Source organism: Crinia signifera, chromosome 7 (genome assembly GCF_055691185.1).
Source record: "Crinia signifera chromosome 7, ASM5569118v1, whole genome shotgun sequence".
Taxonomy (NCBI): domain Eukaryota; kingdom Metazoa; phylum Chordata; class Amphibia; order Anura; family Myobatrachidae; genus Crinia; species Crinia signifera.
The window spans coordinates 166,647,687-166,669,852 of NC_139223.1; the positions used below are offsets into that span (position 1 = coordinate 166,647,687).

Here is a 22,166-nt window from a genome sequence, read left to right on the forward strand (position 1 = left end):
GAGAGCACAGGAGAAAGGAAGGGAGGGGACAGGTGAGATAGGAAATAGGTTGTGTGGGTTGTGGGTGCGTGTGAGAGGTGTGGAAGTTGAGAGGGGGTGAGACCTGACAGTGAGGACTGGTATGGGACTGGATCGAGGAGCCATATTTCTGTGTAAAGTTGTTCAGAGTAGTGATATAGAATGAGGTTGGAGTGGCCTAGAATGAGCAGTGAGAAGGTGATGTACTGGAAGCGTGGAGAGCCTACAGGAAGTATAGTTAATGTATAAGTGAGACCGAAGCAGTTCGTGGCAGCATTTATTTCAGCATGGAGATCAGTGTCCAGGTTGCAGTATGTTGATTGCTGGGGTTTCAGATGGAGGATGAAGTGTTCTTTGTTCTCCTGTTCTCCTTTGTTCTCCTGAATCATTGGTAAGCAGTGGCAGCTCTTACCCCTGCCGAGGAGGGGGGCTGCCACGATGTGGGCTCCCACTGTCCGCTGCTGCTGTGCTCCCAGCTGCTGCCGCCACCACCACAAATGAATCTCGGTCCCAGACGCTGGTCTCCTGCTTCTTACAGCATGTGCTGACCCCAGCCTCTATGGGTTGCTTTTGCAGCAGCCTCCAGAGGCATATTTAGGGTTCTGGGTCTGGCGCATGTGCAGTATCGTCCATGTTACTACACATGTGCAGAACCTGTTTTGGGGGCTGTCCTGCAGCTGCGCATAGAGAGGCATCCCGGAGGGAGGGAACACCTCCCAATGGGACTGCCTTGAGCGACTGGCAGGTCGGACTTCCAATAGGAAGTCACTGCCAGTCACAGTGAAGCCAGAGCAGTCTCACAGACAGGCAGAGAACAGGGGCAGCCCTGCAGCCCCCCTAGGTAAAAACTGCCACTGTTGGTAAGCCTGACTTACTTGTATAGAAAGGGAAAGGGGGAATAAGAATGAGGGCGGCACCAGTCTATTGTGTACTGTTAGTGTAAGTACTGGTCTTTATGGTACTTGTTTCCTAGCACGGCGCCCATCGCATCGCATACCATAAGGTATGTTAGCCGATGGGCGATGCGATGTTAGCCGATGTTATACAATTTTAAATTGTATACCATCGAATTGTATGCCATTGTATGGCATATACAATGGTATACGATTTTAAATTGTATAAGCACCCTAATGGGCGTTTTCAATGTTAAATGTGCCCCCTATAAGATAAATAGTTGTATAAGCACCGTAATAGGTGCTTACAATGTTAAAAGCACCCCCACGCCACCCGTACTATCAACGCCAACCCAAAGAGTGGCGAGTGCAGCGAGCCCCCGAGGGGCGGCGATACACGTCCTCCGACCTTTTCATACCCCCACTATCCAAGTCGGGGTGGAGTTGATTTTATATAGTGTGGCGAGCGCAGCAAGCCACCGAGCCCGAAGCATGGCGAGCGCAGCGGAATACATGTGAAGTAATGCGCATCCCCTCGCAGGGCACGCTGCGCTACCCACGCTTCGGGCTCGCCACACTATATAAAATCAACCTCACGCCGATGTGGATAGTGAGGGTATGAAAAGGTCAGAGGATGCGTACCGCCGCCCCTCGCGGGCTCGCTGCACTCGCCACACTTCGGGTTGGTGTTGATAGTGGCGGTGGCGTGGGATTGCATTTAACATTGTAAGCACCTATTAAGGTGCTTATACAATTAAAAATCGTATAGGGGGACCATTTAACATTGGAAAAAACCCATTAAGGTGCTTATACAATTTAAAATCGCATCGCATTGCATTGTATGCCATATACAATGGTATACAATTTTAAATTTAATACAATGCCATACGACAGAATATTGTGGGTGCTGGGCTAGGAAACAAGTACCGTCTTTATTAATCGGAATCCTATAGAACTACTGACTATTGGGGTAACCTAATCTCCTATTGGTCACCTAGTCACCCTCTGAAGAATATATCTCTGGGTTTTAACAAGTGACAGTCAGTGGTTAGGTACTAGCGAGGAGGTTAAGGATTAGTCTGTGGGGAGGGGGGGGGGGCGGTTATCATTAGGCTGCAGGAAGGGAGGGTTAGAGGGAGCAGAGGAAGGTAAAGGGGCCCATACACGCAGTGTTCCCTCTAAGCTGTGCGCTCGTGCGCGCGCACACAACTCGACGAGCGTGCGCACAGACATTACAACAGAGCGCACAAAGCAGCAGTGGTCCCTTTTTGCAGTTGTGGACTCAATTAATGTATGTTCACCCATTAACTACATTGTGTGCTGTGTTTTTAATGTTTAAATGTTTAATATCAATTTGAAGTAAAGTTAACACAAATGCTGAAAGTCATTTTCCATTTATATATAAGTAACGCACAAAAATTTTAATTTCCTTCCAAAGTTGCACAGACAAAATCTTCTGCCGCACACAGCCTTCGTAAAACTAGAGGGAACATTGCATACACGGTCCGTTAAACGGATCCGTTCGGGTCTCAATTAGCACGCTTCGCATCGGATCGCATGCCTAGTGCATGCGGTGTGCATGCAATGCGATCCGATGCGAAGTTTAGCTAGTACAAAAAGTATGTGCAGCACATACTTTTTGTACCATACTATGTGATGCGCGGGAGCGCGCATCGCATAGTACTAAACGGACGGTCCGGGAACGGACCGTCTATGGGCGCCTTAAGTATACTTACAGGACCCATGCTGGAACTCCCTCCTTCGGGGTGCAGGTTTTGGTATTTTGACCACTGCCAGTTATCCTTATGTATTCCATTTGAAGAGTGTTAGGGTCAGTGTACTCTAACTATAGATTAACTCTTTTCTGAGTATAGTGAGTGAGCTCATCCTTCATTCTCTACATACTGTATATATGCAAATAAGGATCATCATGAAGAATAAATGGTAGTTATACTATATACCAGGGCTGGGCAACACCGGCCCTCCAGATGTTAATGAACTACACATCCCAGGATGCTTTGCATTAGTTTTGCTATGTGGCCATGCTGAAACTGATGCAAGGCATGCTGGGATGTGTAGTTCATCAACATCTGGAGGGCCGGTGTTGCCCAGCCCTGCTATTTACTATACTATATCTACCTAAATATTTGCTGTCCCTTTGGATTGAATTGGCTCAAAAAAAATCACTTTTATTTCTTTTAAAACCAGACTGCTTTATTTTCCCACTGCAACCAATGTTACACCCATTGTACCTTTCAAAACTTTGTCATTGAGGACTTCAGAGAGATTTTAGATCAGTTACTAGAGGTCTACTTTGATAACATCTTAATTTCTTCAGTTAGTGCTATTTGGTTGACTATTAAATACTTAAAACTTACACAGCCTTTTACAAGCAAGTATGTTGGTCCCTTTCTAGTATAGATGCCCCATCTTAAAAATTGTTATACTGGAGTTGCCGTACAAAGGGAAAGTCCATCCTGTATCACGTAATACAAATGTTAAGCTGGTATCTTGTTTCAGCACAATCGCCATATTTCCGGTTCTAATGGAATATATTGATGATCGTATTCTTTGGTCTCAATTGACTTGACCAGGAAGACAATTTGTTCTTCCTGGTCAAGTGGATAGTGGAATGTCAATCAAAATTACATCAAAAAGGATCTGCAAAAATACTAAACTTCAGAAAAGCGAACTTTGAATTATTCAGGGAAGCCCTAACAGGAATTGGGTGGGAAACGGTTATGGAGGGAAAAAATGCAGAAGAAATGTGGGATACTCTAAAAAGGTGCTTGATTCACTAACTATTGAATACATTCCTAAAGTAAATAAAGGTAAATTCAATAAAAAAAAGCCACCATGGTTGGACAAAAAAGTAAGGTCAGCTATCAACAATAAAACAAGAGCATTTAAATTCTATAAAAATAACTTGAATGAGGAGGCGTTCGCAAAATACAAAGAATCAAACAAAACTTGTAAAGGGGTAATCAAAGCAGCTAAAAGATTATATGAAGAGCGCATAGCTACTGAAAGCAAAACCAACCCAAAGAAGTTTTTCAAATACATAAATAGTAAACGTTTAATTAATGAAAACATAGGCCCACTAACTGATATTAGTGGAAAAAGTGTTACTGAGGACAAGGGAAAAGCAAAACTGTTAAATGAGTCCTTCTCATCAGTATTTACTAAGGGAGAGCAGACTGTGGAATGAACATTTATCACAAATGGGACAAATAAGCCAGATCTCATTGTGGATTTCACTCCGAAGGAAATAGTACTGAGGCTAAGCAAACTCAAAACAAAAAAATCATCAGGGCCAGATGGGATTCATCCGAGGGTATTAATGGAATTAAGGTATGAACTAGCTACCCCCCTACATTATATCTTTTGCAAGTCAGTATAGTCAGGTATAGTACCAAAAGATTGGAGAATAGCAGAGGTAGTGCCAATTTTCAAAAAAGGAAAAAAAGAAAGATCCCGCTAATTACAGACCCATTAGTTTAACATCAATTGTGGGTAAACTATTTGAAGGATAATGGAAATGCTGTAGATGTGATTTTCCTAGATTTTGCTAAAGCATTTGATACTGTCCCACACAAGAGATTGATTAATAAACTGGAGAACCTAGGATTGGGTGAAAATATCTGCAGATGGGTAGGGAATTGGCTATGTAATAGAGAACAAAGAGTGGTTGTGAATAGTGCCGTATAAGATACGATACAGGTACTAAGTGGAGTGCCCCAGGGGTTTGGTTTTGGGGCCCATTCTGTTTAACATTTTTATTAACGATATTGGGATAGGGTTACTCAGCAATGTATCCATCTTTGCGGATGATACAAAACTTAGCGAAGTCATCAAATCATCAGAAGATGTCACCATGTTTCAAAATGATCTTGCAATTCTAGATGAGTGGGCAAAAAAATGGAAGATGAGGTTCAATGTAGATAAATGTAAGGTTATGCACCTTGGAAGAAACAACCAGTGTGCAAGTTACAACCTTAGCGGAGAGGAACTGGGTAATTCCATACTTGAAAAGGATCTAGGAGTCCAAACAGACAGCAAACTGGGATGTAGTGCCCATTGTAATGTAGCTACAAAAAAGGCCAACAAAATTCTGGCATGTATTAAGAGGGGAATGGAAACTAGGGACTCAAGGGTAATTATGCCACTGTATAAAGCATTGGTGAGACCTCACCTCGAGTACAGAGTGCAGTTATGGGCGCCAAGCTATAAAAAGGACATCATAGAATTAGAAAAAATCCAAAGGCGAGCAACAAAGCTTGTTAGGGGAATGGAGAATTTTAGCTACGAGGAGAGATTAAGCAATGTGGGACTATTTACATTGGAAAAGAGACGTTTAAGGGGGGACATGCTCAACATGTACAAGTATATCAAGGGCCAATATAAGGAACTGTCACACACCCTCTTTTCTACTAGAAAGGAATCTAGGACACGAGAGCATGAGTATAGATTAGATGAAAAAAGATTTAATTCAGCTAGTAGAAAGAATTTCTTTACAGTCAGAACAGTCAAACTATGGAACTCTCTTCCCAGAGAGGTGGTAACGGCTGGCTCATTAAATGCGTTCAAGGCAAAGTTGGACAAACATTTACTGGATAAAAACATTGATGGGTACAAATAAGAAATATAATCTGTCTGTAAAATATCAAAACCTACTAAATCAGCAATGCATATCTATAACAGGTTGAACTAGATGGACGCAAGTCTTTTTTCAGCTTTACCTACTATGTAACTATGTAATATTTTGTCTACATTTCTATAAGCAGAACAGGTTTGAAATTCTACATTTCAGAAAAGCTGATTTCACATCATTATTCCTCAGTGTATAAATCATTGGATTCAGCATTGGAGTAACAATAAAATAAAATACAGCAATTAATTTATCTGCTCCTGTTAGAGAGCTTGATCTAGGTTTCATGTAGGCGGCCATACATGAGCCATAAAATATCGTCACAACCGCCATGTGAGACCCACAGGTTGAGAGCGTCTTACGCCTCCCGGATGAAAATGCAATTTTTAAAATACTTAAAATAATTTTAACAGAAGATATTACAATTAATTTGACTGGCGCCATGAGAACAATCACACCAACAATAAAAATAATAAATTCCATAACCAAAATGTTTTCACAGGCCAGTGATAATATTTCTGGAATTTCACATGAAAAATGATTTATTTTATTGTTATCAGAAAGATCTAAACTGAGTGTAAATGACACATAGGGTATAGAGTGAAGAAACCCACACAGCCATGTACCGATGGCTAGTCTGTCACAAACCCTCTTACTCATGATGGTGGTATAATGTAATGGATAACATATAGCTACATAACGGTCATAAGCCATAATAACTAGCAGAACACACTCTGATTGCGCTAAAGAGAGAGAAATATACATCTGTGTTGCGCACTCAGCATAAGAGATAGTCTTCTTTATCGACATGAGATCTTTCAGCATCCTCGGCACAGTGGAAGATGAGAAGCAGAGATCCACAAATGAGAGGTTGCCCAGGAAGAAATACATAGGGGTGTGAAGGCTGACATCAGACAGGATAAGAATAATGATGGAGATGTTCCCAATTAATATGATTATATACACAAGCAGGAAGACAAAGAAAAGAATGTCTTGTGTCCTGGGCTCACTGGAAAGTCCAAGGAAGATAAATGTATTATTGTTCCAAGGCATGTGTTTAAAAAATGAGAAATAATTATTATTATATGGTGCTCCACAAATGATAAGGACAGCTCCAGGTGGAGACAAAGGGTGGACAATCTAGGACAAAAGCTGTGTGGCACACCTGCAGGAACACCTTACATGTTTTTCTGCTTTCCCAAAGGTGACTTGGTCTATGCAGAAGTAGGGTTTAAATACTCTCTAAACAAGCATTAAGTCACACACCTGATGTAGGTAATTAGTATACAATAAACAACAATTCCTATTAAAACAATAATGTACAATAGTTCTTGGATAGGTAGGAGACAGACTTACTTATAAATAATGGATATTCACCCAAAAAACCTTACATACAAGTAAAAAACTAGTTTTATAATTATTAGATTTAAAGACCGGTCTGTATGATACTTCCTGTAAATGGAACACTTACGTGGTCCCACACTTCCAGTTGCATGGACCGCATGAACGTCCATCATGCGGAAGTGGGCGTCTCCGGGCTGGCTGATTCTTCTGGTGTATAGACCGCATATGCGGTGTCCAGAGGCGGATTGGCCATTGTATTCACCGAGAACTCTCCCGGGAGGCCGATGCCAGAGTGAGGCCGAAAGATGCTCATGCGCCAGTGGCGGAACTACAGTGCCCGGCATGACATTTTTTTTTTTACATGTGCGGGGAAGGGGGTACGTGGGCGGCGGGTGATATACGCCGGGTGGCCGGTGCCTGGCTGGTACAGTGAACTGGTCTAATGCAGAAGGAGCATGTGTCAGACATGGTTCTGGACTGGGACTGGTCTCTGGTAGCCTAGCAACATACAGCCAATCTCAAGGCTGCCTGTTGCTGCTGCTGCTCTGCTGCTCTGAGACAGTTTACAGGAAGTGATTCTGCTCGGTGCCTAGACTGAGGCTGATCACGCAGGAGGAGCAGAGGAGCGACTCACTCGAGCACCAATCGCTGGAAATATGGTCGCAGGCGACCATATTACCAGTGGTGGGAGTGTGCCCCGGCGATAAATCGCCGGGTGGGCGCTTCCGTTTTCAGCCCCATTCTAATCGCTGGTCGCAGGAGCTTGCTCCTGCGACCAGCTGATTACCTCTGCGGCACCGCCCGGCATAGGTTCCGTTTCATCAGTGACCATCTCTGGTCGCTGATGAAAAGGAGAAACTGAGCAATATATCTCCCCCGGTGTGTATGGTGCTTTAGTGGTAGACACTATAAAATACCACAAATATAAGCAATAAAGGAATATATATAAAGAATACATATATACCTAGATATTATACAAAAAAGAAAAAAGCTAAGAGTTTATACAAAACATAAAAGATATACATAAAAATATATATATGGGAAACACATGAAAAATACAAATAAATATCACTAAAATGCCGTATCCAAGCAACATATAATGGATCAGCAGTTAGCGGAGTTAAAAATAGTACACATTGATATTTTAAAAAACACAATTTTAAAAAAAAGCATATGTATATATCCAATATTTTATGCAGGTTTCACACCTGCTCAGGGCAAAACATAAATATGTTATGAGCATATTAAAGATGCATATTATGCTCATAACATATTGATGTTTTGCGCTGAGTAGGTACATATATATATTTTTTTAAATGTACACTGCAAAATCTAACTGGATTTGCAGTGTTAATGATCGCACACTTTCTTACCAAATCTCTCACTTTCTGAATATCTCATCCTATTAAATCTCACCCCAGCTTTCATCAGTCATATAACATTCCGTCCCATTCTGCACAGAGATTTACAAGTTAGTCCGTAGATAAAAAATGACCTAAATGAGCAGTTTCTAAAATCATGAGTTGAAAAAATGTTTAGGTTACACTTGTGACTTACTTTGATTAATACACCGGAGCATATGTATCAATGCTTAGAGAGTGATACAGTACCAGTTAAAGAGCCATGTTAGAGACTGGGTTTGAAAATGACAGTTAGTGTCGGAGCAGATTTTATGTTACTTTATCTCTCCCTCCAAGCATTAATGCTTATATACAGCATATGCCCTAATATTTGTTGTTTTTCTGCGCATAATGGGTGCACAGTAAAAAGCTGCACTAGGCCTCCCTGCAAATTCCCACTTTAGTTAGTACAATCATCTGTTGATGATTTAATTAATATGTAATCTTGTAAGTCTGGTCAGAATACTTTCTCTGAATAGTCTAGTATTTGGGTCCTATTTACCTACTTATGTTATCTCCTCTCTGACATCACCTAGCCCTGCCCAGTTCGAGTTAAATGCTGCAATTTGTGGGTCTGCACAAAGATCCATGACTCCTGAACAACCACAAATTCCGTTATTTGTTTTGGTGGCCAATGGGGTTCTGGGGAGGATTACGTAGACTTGCCCACCTTTATGGGGGGAAGGAAGGGCCAACCAATTTTGGGATTCATCTGGCCATTCCAGCAGGGTAGGCAAGTATGGTTTGGGTAGATATAAGGTTGTTAACTCTACCTTCAACATTAAGTCCAAATAAATAAGTCTGTGTTATCTGAGACTATGCTTTTATTATATATATATATATATATATATATATATATATATATATATATATATAGTAGAGTCCAGGCAATTCGCACACTATAGTGAGGCAGCGTGGGAGTGCGGGGGCCACATAATAAAAAGTTAGAGATAAAGGAAGCCAGCACATCCATTTCCAAATGGAAAAATATTTTTATATGAAGTAAAGTGAAAAAAACGGGAACACATCATGGCGGGTCTGGGTCAATACACAGATACAGTCCAGCTTTACATTGTTACCGCAATCCAACAGGATAACATGATGGTCCACTTTCAAGCCACTGATGCCCGACGGCCGTTTCGGTGTGGTCACCGTCGTCAGGAGCATAAATGGCTATCAGTTAGGACGCATATAAATAGCATGGTCAATCAAACAAAACATCACACACCTGTCTGTACCCAGCGCACACCTCACCTGTGTATGTCTATTCCGTCAGTACTGTTCAAAGTGAGCAGCGTCCGTGACCGGAAGTGACGTCACACGGGTACGGACTGAAAGCCCTTCCCCGCGTTCGTTTCCGCGGCAACAAGACGCTACTGTTGGAGAGCACCTAAGCCTGGATCTACGGCGTCAGACCGGGTACAAACCCAGCGCTGGCGCCCGTTACCATGGCTAGGCTTCTCTATGACGCAAGTCTCAAAACCTCTACTTGAGGTCAGCGATCCTGACACAATGCCTGGGTACACTGACAAAGGAGGGAGACAATTGGCAAATAGCCATAGCGTGCAAATAAATGAGTACGGAATATTGACAGGTAACACTGGTGTGATGGTGTGGGCCGGTTAGGTGCTTAAAATACATAATATCGTGACCAGATGTTATATGCAATATACATATTTCAACGCAGACTAGCAGCCATGGATAAATAAGGAAAAAATAAGAAAAATAAGAAAAAAAATAAAAAACGAGAAAAAGACGTGAAGAAATGCAATCATCATATATTTATAAAAAGCAATTGAGGGAATATTCCTCATTGAGTCCATCAGGTGATATACAGCCAAGTTGGCGTATCCAGAAACTCTCTCTTCTTAGCAACAGGTTTCCACGATCGCCCCCTCTTCTCAATGGGGGTACATGGTCCACGGGCATAAAATGAAAGTCCTTCATGGTATGCTTTAAAAGGTGGAAATGTTTGGCAACAGGCGGAGTTGTGGCATCGATGGTGGTCATAGCTTTTTTAAGAGAGGACCGATGCATCCCAATGCGTTCCTTTAAAGTCCTTATCGTCTTACCGATATATACAAGCTTGCAAGTACAGACAATCGCGTATACCACAAATCGACTATCACAGGTGAGATGATATCGTATGGGATATGTAATGGAAGTTCTAGGATCGACAAAAACATCAGAAGTTAGAAAAAACTGACAGTTAATACATTTGCCACATTTGAAACTCCCATTTTTAGGTACAAGCCACTTGGTCATTTTCACAGGTGCTAAGTCAGATTTAGCAATCAGATCTTTCACATTTCTGCTCTTCTTATAGCAAAACATTGGGTAATTAGTACAGTATTGCCCTATTACAGGGTCTGCCTGCAGAATATGCCAATGATTAATAACCACATCACGTATTCTTTTCGAGGCTATAGAATACGTACTGATAAACGTCAACCTGTCTGATTGATTTACTCTCGTTTTAGATATAAGGGCTTGTTCTTGTGAGATCCCCTCACAATGACCAATGGCTTCACTAATCTCATCTCTAGAATATCCCCTCTCCTCAAATCTTTTCCCCATCTCTATCAAGGAAGGAGATACATCTTTATCGTCTGACGTTATTCGTCTTACTCTGAGTAACTGTGATAGTGGCAGACCCCGCTTGAGAGGGTGTGGATGGAAGCTGTCAGCCATTAGTAACGTGTTTTTGTCTGTAGGCTTGCGATAAACGCAAGTAGTGATGCAGCCATCACGGAGGTTAACCCCAACATCAAGAAAGCTGATGTAAATCTCACTGAATGCCAGTGTAAAGCGGATGGAAGTGGGTAGGTCATTTAAAAAGTCAACGAATTCAGTCAGAAGCCTAGGTCCACCAGTCCACACCATGAATAGGTCATCAATGTAACGAACATAAAAAAATATAAATGAAGAATAAATGTCATGTGACATGATATATTGGTTCTCGTACATATGCATAAACAGGTTGGCATAGGCCGGGGCCATGTTTGACCCCATGGCCGTGCCCTGCCGCTGTAAGTAAAAAAAGTTTTCAAAAAGAAAATAATTTTTTGTAAGTACAATCTCCATAAGCAATAATAAAAAATTCACATTGGGACCCTCATAGTGTGGACTGGCAGAAACCAAGCTCCTGACTGCATCCAGTCCATCCTTATGTATGATGTTTGTGTATAAACTGGAAACATCTAAAGTCACTAAGAGAGAGTCGACTGGAAGTTTACCCAACTGCTTTAGCTTGTGTATAAAGTCAGTGGTGTCACGTAAGTAATAGGTCGTGTGCTGTACCACAGGTTGGAGCCAAAAGTCGATATACTGGGAGATGGGCTGACAAAGAGATCCACAGGTGGACACAATAGGTCGACCCGGTGGGTTGACCAGAGTTTTGTGCACCTTCGGTAACACATACAGAATAGGGGTGCGTGGATGGGTTTGCGTAAGAAAATATACAGTGGGTTCATCCAACCACTCATTGATGAGTCCCATCTGTATCACCGAATCAATTTCCTTTTTATAGGCATATGTCGGATCATATGTCAACCTTTTGTAACACACTTCATCAGCGAGCTGCCGAAGTACTTCAGAGATATAATCTGATCTATTGAGTATCACCACCCCACCCCCCTTGTCGGCGGGGCGGATGGTGATACTAGTATTAGCTCCAAGATTTTTAAGGGCCACATTTTGCTCTCTTGAAAGATTGGAATATGATAACTTCTGTTTACTCATAAATTCAAAGGTGTCACGTTTGACTAGATTAATAAAAGTCTCAATGGATCGATTTTGGCAGGGAGGGTCAAAAGTGCTTTTAGTTTTAAAGGGATGGGGTTTTTTGGGAGGCGTGGGGTTCTTTACAAAGAAGTCTTTTAATCTAAGGGAGCGATGAAATCTATATAATTCAACTTCAAAGTCGAAAGGACGTTGTTTAAAAGTTTTTACATAGCTCAGGCCTTTGCCTAATACCTCCAATTCATGTCTGTCAGGTGTGTAGTCAGATAGGTTAAAATATTACGGTTTCTTTTTGTTTCTGCGTCCCTGTTGTCTCCTGTCTCTTCCTACCCCCAGATCTACCCCTTCTACAAGGTCTCCTCCCTGTGTTTTGTATTTGGATCGCGTTAGACTGCCTTTGGGAAAAACCCGCTGTGAGGCTTGGTCAGAGTCACTAGCTGATGTGTGCGTGTCGACATCAGAGAAACCCTTATCTGTTCTTCCTACCCTTCTTCTGCGAGTTCTAAAATTTTCTCTCCAATTTGTCTTGGGCTCATTACCCTGTAACCATCCATACACACGTAAATCCCTATAGTCTTCTTTTACAGTTTTATATTTGCTTTTTTTAAAAGCTAACAACTCCAGTCTAAATGCTTCAATGGAATCACCAAGTTTAACCAATAAATCACCAGATGGATCATTTTTAAGTGAATCAACACCAGCATTTTCACATGTAGAAATTTCTTGCTGTAGTAGCTCTAGATCAAGATTAACACGTTCTATGACTAGCAAAATTAGCTGTAATGAACAATCATTTAGAATTTGACACCATTGCTGACAAAAAACCATGTTGGTCCGACCGATGGTCGGTTGATTACGGATCCTAAAACCGCGTGGAATCATCTTTTCTTTGTAATACTGCGACAAAGTTAGTCCATGCAAAGTTAGTTCCACTTGTCTTTTTTTCAGTTTTAATAAATCAGAATAGATCTCAGCTGGGGTGTCTATGTCAAAAGCCAATGCATCAGTGTTGGAAAACAATATACGTGCTTCATCTTTACTGTCAAAGCGTTTTATCCCAATCAGGGCATCCGACAGAGCTTTATCCATACTGTCAGTCATAACGAAAAAATATATATAATGTCCAACTCAAGAAAAAAAGAAAAAAATCCAAAAAACAGAAAAATTAGAAAAACGTACACTGGAGAGTCCCAGGATAGCAATCCTGTATCTTTAAGAGCAGGTGCAGAACTTGCATAATATGTTATCATAGAGTCCAGGCAATTCGCACACTATAGTGAGGCAGCGTGGGAGTGCGGGGGCCACATAATAAAAAGTTAGAGATAAAGGAAGCCAGCACATCCATTTCCAAATGGAAAAATATTTTTATATGAAGTAAAGTGAAAAAAACGGGAACACATCATGGCGGGTCTGGGTCAATACACAGATACAGTCCAGCTTTACATTGTTACCGCAATCCAACAGGATAACATGATGGTCCACTTTCAAGCCACTGATGCCCGACGGCCGTTTCGGTGTGGTCACCGTCGTCAGGAGCATAAATGGCTATCAGTTAGGACGCATATAAATAGCATGGTCAATCAAACAAAACATCACACACCTGTCTGTACCCAGCGCACACCTCACCTGTGTATGTCTATTCCGTCAGTACTGTTCAAAGTGAGCGGCGTCCGTGACCGGAAGTGACGTCACACGGGTACGGACTGAAAGCCCTTCCCCGCGTTCGTTTCCACGGCAACAAGACGCTACTGTAGGCTTGCGTTTATCGCAAGCCTACAGACAAAAACACGTTACTAATGGCTGACAGCTTCCATCCACACCCTCTCAAGCGGGGTCTGCCACTATCACAGTTACTCAGAGTAAGACGAATAACGTCAGACGATAAAGATGTATCTCCTTCCTTGATAGAGATGGGGAAAAGATTTGAGGAGAGGGGATATTCTAGAGATGAGATTAGTGAAGCCATTGGTCATTGTGAGGGGATCTCACAAGAACAAGCCCTTATATCTAAAACGAGAGTAAATCAATCAGACAGGTTGACGTTTATCAGTACGTATTCTATAGCCTCGAAAAAAATACGTGATGTGGTTATTAATCATTGGCATATTCTGCAGGCAGACCCTGTAATAGGGCAATACTGTACTAATTACCCAATGTTTTGCTATAAGAAGAGCAGAAATGTGAAAGATCTGATTGCTAAATCTGACTTAGCACCTGTGAAAATGACCAAGTGGCTTGTACCTAAAAATGGGAGTTTCAAATGTGGCAAATGTATTAACTGTCAGTTTTTTCTAACTTCTGATGTTTTTGTCGATCCTAGAACTTCCATTACATATCCCATACGATATCATCTCACCTGTGATAGTCGATTTGTGGTATACGCGATTGTCTGTACTTGCAAGCTTGTATATATCGGTAAGACGATAAGGACTTTAAAGGAACGCATTGGGATGCATCGGTCCTCTCTTAAAAAAGCTATGACCACCATCGATGCCACAACTCCGCCTGTTGCCAAACATTTCCACCTTTTAAAGCATACCATGAAGGACTTTCATTTTATGCCCGTGGACCATGTACCCCCATTGAGAAGAGGGGGCGATCGTGGAAACCTGTTGCTAAGAAGAGAGAGTTTCTGGATACGCCAACTTGGCTGTATATCACCTGATGGACTCAATGAGGAATATTCCCTCAATTGCTTTTTATAAATATATGATGATTGCATTTCTTCACATGTCTTTTTCTCGTTTTTTATTTTTTTTCTTATTTTTCTTATTTTTTCCTTATTTATCCATGGCTGCTAGTCTGCGTTGAAATATGTATATTGCATATAACATCTGGTCACGATATTATGTATTTTAAGCACCTAACCGGCCCACACCATCACACCAGTGTTACCTGTCAATATTCCGTACTCATTTATTTGCACGCTATGGCTATTTGCCAATTGTCTCCCTCCTTTGTCAGTGTACCCAGGCATTGTGTCAGGATCGCTGACCTCAAGTAGAGGTTTTGAGACTTGCGTCATAGAGAAGCCTAGCCATGGTAACGGACGCCAGCGCTGGGTTTGTACCCGGTCTGACGCCGTAGATCCAGGCTTAGGTGCTCTCCAACAGTAGCGTCTTGTTGCCGTGGAAACGAACGCGGGGAAGGGCTTTCAGTCCGTACCCGTGTGACGTCACTTCCGGTCACGGACGCCGCTCACTTTGAACAGTACTGACGGAATAGACATACACAGGTGAGGTGTGCGCTGGGTACAGACAGGTGTGTGATGTTTTGTTTGATTGACCATGCTATTTATATGCGTCCTAACTGATAGCCATTTATGCTCCTGACGACGGTGACCACACCGAAACGGCCGTCGGGCATCAGTGGCTTGAAAGTGGACCATCATGTTATCCTGTTGGATTGCGGTAACAATGTAAAGCTGGACTGTATCTGTGTATTGACCCAGACCCGCCATGATGTGTTCCCGTTTTTTTCACTTTACTTCATATAAAAATATTTTTCCATTTGGAAATGGATGTGCTGGCTTCCTTTATCTCTATATATATATATATATGTGTATTTCCCAAATTATTTTTAGCTAGTTCCCCAGCCTCCTGCTCTCATGCACCCTAACTCCCACCCAGTAGGAGGAGACACTGACTCAGGGGCACCGTCCTGTACTCCTGTGCTGCCACGCTGGACCCTCACCCACTGGCAGAAGCTGCACAGTGTCCCCCACCCTCCTCTTTAGTCCCCCGTATGCCCACACACCCCTATCACTACCCAGCCTCCTGTTTTCCTGTGTTGTGACCTCCGCCAGTGGGGAGCCGCTGACTCAAAAACACCCTACTATACTATTGCACACACACCTAAACAACACGCACACACCCCCACACCCCCCACACCCACAAATGTCACTGTACCCTTTACACTATCAATGTACATCTTACTCTGTAACCGCTTTTTAATTAAGCAAAACAATACACACCCCCTTCCAAATCATATGCTCTCTATTTAACACATTTCACCTATAACTCAAGTTGCAATACAGGCATCTTTCATACAATTCTAACCATATGTCTCACAATACAAACGTTAACAAATTAAGGGGACGCAGCCCCTCACGACGGTGTGAAGAGCGCCCATAGGGCACAATGAATCACCTAGTAATATATACTGTATTACTCAACAAAATGTATACAAAGAGTGCTGTTTTAAAAATATGTATATTTAAAATGTTTATATTTCCTGTATTTTGAAGTGACTAAAATTGGAAGAAATTATATTCATGCAACATCCAATAATGTATTAGGCACACAAAACTGCAGAAAGGGGAACCAAATTACATAGTCATGTTCTTCATCGCATGCCTTATAAATCAGTTTTAAAAGTCTCAAATATGGTGCATCCCCTAAGGCAATGCAACAACTTCCGTAGTGTAAAATTTGGAAAAACTGTAGGAAGCAGACCCAGCCTACTAAGAAAAGTTATCAAGATATTGAGGGAAAGTCTCTTGGTATAAGTGTGCTGTACCAAGTAGCAGACTAGAAATTTTGGGTAGTCGGACCCAAAACAATTTGACAAAATACAAGATGAAGTAAGACTGCGTTACAAAACATCAAGCATGTGGCAATATGTTAAGATAATTACATATAATGTAATAAAACACATTATAATAAAAAGAAAGTATAAAAACAATTAGGACTGTGGTGTGCACTGTAGTATGATAAATGAGAAGGTATAGAAACGGATAGCCACACACTTTGTCCACCAGTTCTGGGGAGATTATTGTTGTTTCCTCACAATGATGGATAAAGTAAGTTGAAATGAGGATCCTTATCCACTTGCGTAATCAGTATACCGGGCCTTTAAGGAGGTGGCACTCCTCTAAGGTAATTTTCCTTGACGCAGTGGAGTGGATAACATCTGGACACCCAAGGACATAATAATCCTACAAGCTGGTTTCCTTGCCTATGTTGGGAGGATACAGTTCTTGGTGGTGGGGAAGCAACAACAGTGGGCTTACAGTAATTGCCCCCCAAACAACCCTTTCCAGATACTAATAATAAAAAAACACCAAAGGCCATTTATTGCGACATTCAACAATTACTCATCCAAAATTAAAAAGATTATCAGTAAAAATTAAAGTATTCTTAAACAAGATCCTCTGTTGGTTGACGTGCTGCCTGAGAACCCCATTTTTGTTTTCCGAAGAAAGAGAACACTGAGAGCCACATTAGCACCAAGTTTTCTAAAAATGTTAACTATAAAGAAAAATCAATCTGATACTTGGGTTAAACCCACTCCCAAAGGATTCTATAGATGCAGAGGAACCAGGTGCATAACATGCACCCATGTTCCAGACAAATCCAATCTTCAGGTAATAGATAAAGAAAAATCAGTACACAAAGTAAATAGTTACATATATTGCAACACAGATTACACTATGTACATGTGGGCTAAGATACATCAGCAGAACGACTAGAAAGCTTAATTTTTGGAACATCATAGGAACATCCTGAAGCAGTCACTGTGTTCCTAGACAGTGTCCTGAGAAACCTTCCCGGGAACCCGAGAGACCTAAAAGTTATACTGTAGGATTAGAACATATAAAGAGAACATTGAGGGGTGGTGACCATCTTGAAAAGTTCTGTAAAAAGGAGGTGCTCGGGATGTGTAGAATGCAGTCAATGCATCCAGAAGGCCTAAATGAGGAAGATAAACTAAATATATAGTCACCACTGTAGATGGTCAATAGAACCTCACCTTTCTTTTTACTCCATTTTTTTCTCATGCCTCTATTATCTTTACCCCTCACTGTAGTTTGGTACCACATGCAACGATGGCCTGGCCTGGAATGGCCTGCCAGGCTTGCTGGTGCCAGGCCCCCGACCCACCCAACTAATGACTACACTAGGCACTATGGCAAGTGCCTTACAAGAACCGTTGTTAGTGTTACCTATGATTTTAATGCTAGCCAACAAAAACAACTTACTGCAGACTTTTTTTTAACCATAATCCTGTATTAAAACATACATTGCTCTCATACATACTCCTCCACTCTCATACATAGATACATACAAACAAACGTACATACATACTCCGCCACTCTCATACATACAAACAAACGTACATACATACTCCGCCACTCTCATACATACATACAAACATACATACATACTCCGCCACTCTCATACATACATACAAACATACATACATACTCTGCCACTCTCATACATACATACATACACCATTCTAATACATACACCAATCTCATACATACACCGATGTCTTACATATAACACCGCCACTCTCATACATACATACATACATGCATGCATACACATATGTTCCCATTCATCCAACCCCTCCCTTACGCTAGTGCACACATCAGACAGCAGCTTCTACGGACACCCAAAACTCTGACAATTATTATGTATCTTACTGCTGGCCCAGGGTTACGCTGCTGCTGATCCATGATACTCCTGGCGAGTAGGCGGGGAGGAGGCATGAGGAGCACTGCTGGAGGTGACACTGTCTCTCTGCGTAAGGAGCCGCTGGCAGTGGGGTGGATAGACGCAGGTGCTGGTGGCATAGGAAACTGCTTCCTGTGAAAGCTGCAGGCCAGCTCCGCACTGCTGCTGGTGGGAGGGAAGGGCACATAATGCTGCTACGCTGCTTGACCCCTGGCCCACCACCTTCCTGTTCCGAAGCTAGCAGCATTTTTTTTTATGAGAAAAAGGTTTTAAATAATGAGTTGCATGGTGCAGGGGGTGTTTGCTGGGTCTGCAGGCCCCTGGAACAGCTGGGCCCATAGCAAGTGCACCCTCTATAGTTATGCCACTGGGAAGGCAATAGTGCGGTGGTGCCTGTCATTAGGAGGTGCCTGTGCCTGTGTCTATGCCAACGTGCCTTGACTTTTGCACAACCCCCCTCAGATTTTTATCTGACTTTTGCGCGCGCCCCCTCATATCTTTATTTGACTTTAGCAGCCCCCATCTCATGTTTTTATTTGACTTTTGCACCCCCTCCCCCCATACCTCCCAACTGTACCGCTAAATGCAGGAACGTTTTTGGGGACATTCCCACTTCCCTCTCGCGGCCGGCAGTGTCCCGCTGCAGGGGGGGGGGGCATTTGGGAATCTGTTCAGAGATGCAGTGGCCGAAAACAGAGGCGTGACCCTCAATTACATACACGGTGCCCTAATTTGCATAAAACACGCTCCCTTTTCAGGGGCACCGCGCGAGTGTCCCTATTCTCGCCGTGGAAAAGTTGGGAGGTATGTCCCCTGTTATATTTAAAAATTATTCTGCTGAGTGGCCCCCAGAAACCCATTGTAATTGTGGGTGTTTTTCAGTGGACACCCTCCCCTTAAATTAATTTACCTCGAGTCTGGCTGCTTGGTGCTCGAGTGAGTCGCTCCTCTGCTCCTCCTGCGTGATCAGCCACAGTCTAGGCACCGAGCAGAATCACTTCCTGTAACCTGTCTCAGAGCAGCAGAGCAGCAGCAGCAACAGGCAGCCTTGAGATTGGCTGTATGTTGCTAGGCTACCAGAGACCAGTCCCAGTCCAGAACCATGTCTGACACATGCTCCTTCTGCATTAGACCAGTTCACTGTTCCAGCCAGGCGCCGACCACCCGGCGCATATCACGCCCACGTACCCCCTTCCCCGCACATGTAAAAAAAAATGTCATGCCGGGCACTGTAGTTCCGCCACTGGCGCATGAGCATCTTTCTGCCTCACTCTGGCATCGGCCTCCCGGGAGAGTTCTCAGTGAATATAATGGCCAATCCGCCTCTGGACACCGCATATGCGGTCTATACACCAGAAGAATCAGCCAGCCCGGAGACGCCCACTTCCGCATGATGGACGTTCATGCGGTCCATGCAACTGGAAGTGTGGGACCACGTGAGTGTTCCATTTACCGGAAGTATCATACAGACCGGTCTTTAAATCTGATAATTATAAAACTAGTTTTTTACTTGTATGTAACTGTTTTTGGTGAATATCCATTATTTATAAGTAAGTCTGTCTCCTACCTATCCAAGAATTATTGTACATTATTGTTTTAATAGGAATTGATGTTTATTGTATACTAATTACCTACATCAGGTGTGTGACTTAATGCTTGTTTAGAGAGTATTTAAACCCTACTTCTGCATAGACCAAGTCACCTTTGGGAAAGCAGAAAAACATGTAAGGTGTTCCTGCAGGTGTGCCACACAGCTTTTGTCCTAGATTGTCCACCCTTTGTTTCCACCTGGAGCTGTCCTTATCATTTGTGGAGCACCATATAATAATAATTATTTCTCATTTTTTAAGACATGCATTGGAACAATAATACATTTATCTTCCTTGGACTTTCCAGTGATCCCAGGACACAAGACATTCTTTTCTTTGTCTTCCTGCTTGTGTATATAATCATATTAATTGTGAACATCTCCATCATTATTCTTATCCTGTCTGATGTCAGCCTTCACACCCCTATGTATTTGTTCCTGTGCAACCTCTCATTTGTGGATCTCTGCTTCTCGTCTTCCACTGTGCCAAGGATGCTGAAAGATCTGATGTCGATAAAGAAGACTATCTCTTATGCTGAGTGTGCAACACAGATGTATATTTCTCTCTCTTTAGCGCAATCAGAGTGTGTTCTGCTAGTTATTATGGCTTATGACCGTTATGTAGCTATATGTCATCCATTACATTATACCACCATCATGAATAAGACGGTTTGTGACAGACTAGCCATCGCTACATGGCTGTGTGGGTTTCTTCACTCTATACCCTATGTGTCATTTACACTCAGTTAAGATCTTTGTGGTAACAATAAAATAAATAATTTTTCATGTGAAATTCCAGAAATATTATCACTGGCCTGTGAAAACATTTTGGTTATGGAATTTATTATTTTTATTGTTGGTGTGATTGTACTCATGGCACCAGTCACATTTATTGTAATATCTTATGTTAAAATTATTTTAAGTATTTTAAAGATTGCATCTTCATCCGGGAGGCGTAAGACGCTCTCAACCTGTGGGTCTCACATGGCGGTTGTGACAATGTTTTATGGCTCATGTATGGCCGCCTACATGAAACCTAGATCAAGCTCTCTAACAGGAGCAGATAAATTAATTGCTGTATTTTATTTTATTGTTACTCCGATGCTGAATCCAATGATTTATACACTGAGGAATAATGATGTGAAATCAGCTTTTCTGAAATGTAGAATTTCAAACCTGTTCTGCTTATAGAAATGTAGACAAAAGATTGACATTACTCTTTCCGCTTGACCAGGAAGAACAAATGGTCTTCCTGGTCAAGTCAATTGAGACCAAAGAATATGATCATCAATATAGTCCATTAGAACCGGACATATGGCGATTGTGCTGAAACAAGATACCAGCTTAACATTTGTATTACGTGACACAGGATGGACTCTCCCTCTGTACGGCAACTCCAGTTTAACAAAGGACAGCAATAAACAATAAGTCAAGAGCATTTAAATTTTACAAGTCTAATGAACATGAGGAGGCGTTCAGTAAGTACAAAGAGTTAAATAAAATTTTGTAAAGCGGTAATCAAAGTAGCTAAAAGGGAAAATGAAGAGCACACAGCCACAGAGTGCAAAACCAATCCAAAGTAGTTTTTCAAATACATAAATAGCAAACAAATAATAAAAGAGAACATGGGCCCATTAACCAATGTCAACGGTAATACCTTTACAGAGGATAAGGGAAAAGCAGAACTGTTAAATACAGTGGAACATAAAGGTACCACAAATGGGATGAGCCAGCTAGATCTTAATATTGATTTCATGACAGATGAGATAACATTACGGCTCAGCAAAATCAAAACAAACAAATCCCCAGGTCCGGATGGGATTCATCCTAGGGTAATAATGGAATTAAGGGAGGGATTAGCAAACCCTCTGTTTTAGATTTTTGAGAACTCATTTTCATCTGGTGAGGTGCTGAAAGACTAGAGAATGGCAGAGGTAGTACCAATATTCAAAAAAGGAAAAAGGGATGATTCAGCTAGTTATAGACCCGTGAGCTTAACATCAATAGTGGGAAAATTATTTGATGGATTTTTTAAGGGATGGTATCCAAAGATATATAGAGCTCCATAGTGTG

General features: G+C 42.0%; 1 protein-coding gene and 1 pseudogene across 1 annotated transcript; one reads left to right on the top strand and one right to left on the bottom strand.

The window, feature by feature from the left end:
* Positions 1–5,685: 5,685 nt before the first annotated feature.
* Positions 5,686–6,612, bottom strand: LOC146021297 (olfactory receptor 5AR1-like). Its single transcript, XM_083155090.1, has one exon. It carries the CDS (start codon positions 6,610–6,612, stop codon positions 5,686–5,688), a length of 927 nt encoding a protein of 308 aa, XP_083011216.1.
* Positions 6,613–13,840: 7,228 nt separating this feature from the next.
* LOC146021298 (olfactory receptor 5AR1-like) lies at positions 13,841–21,284 on the top strand (annotated as a pseudogene).
* The last annotated feature ends 882 nt before the right edge of the window (positions 21,285–22,166 follow it).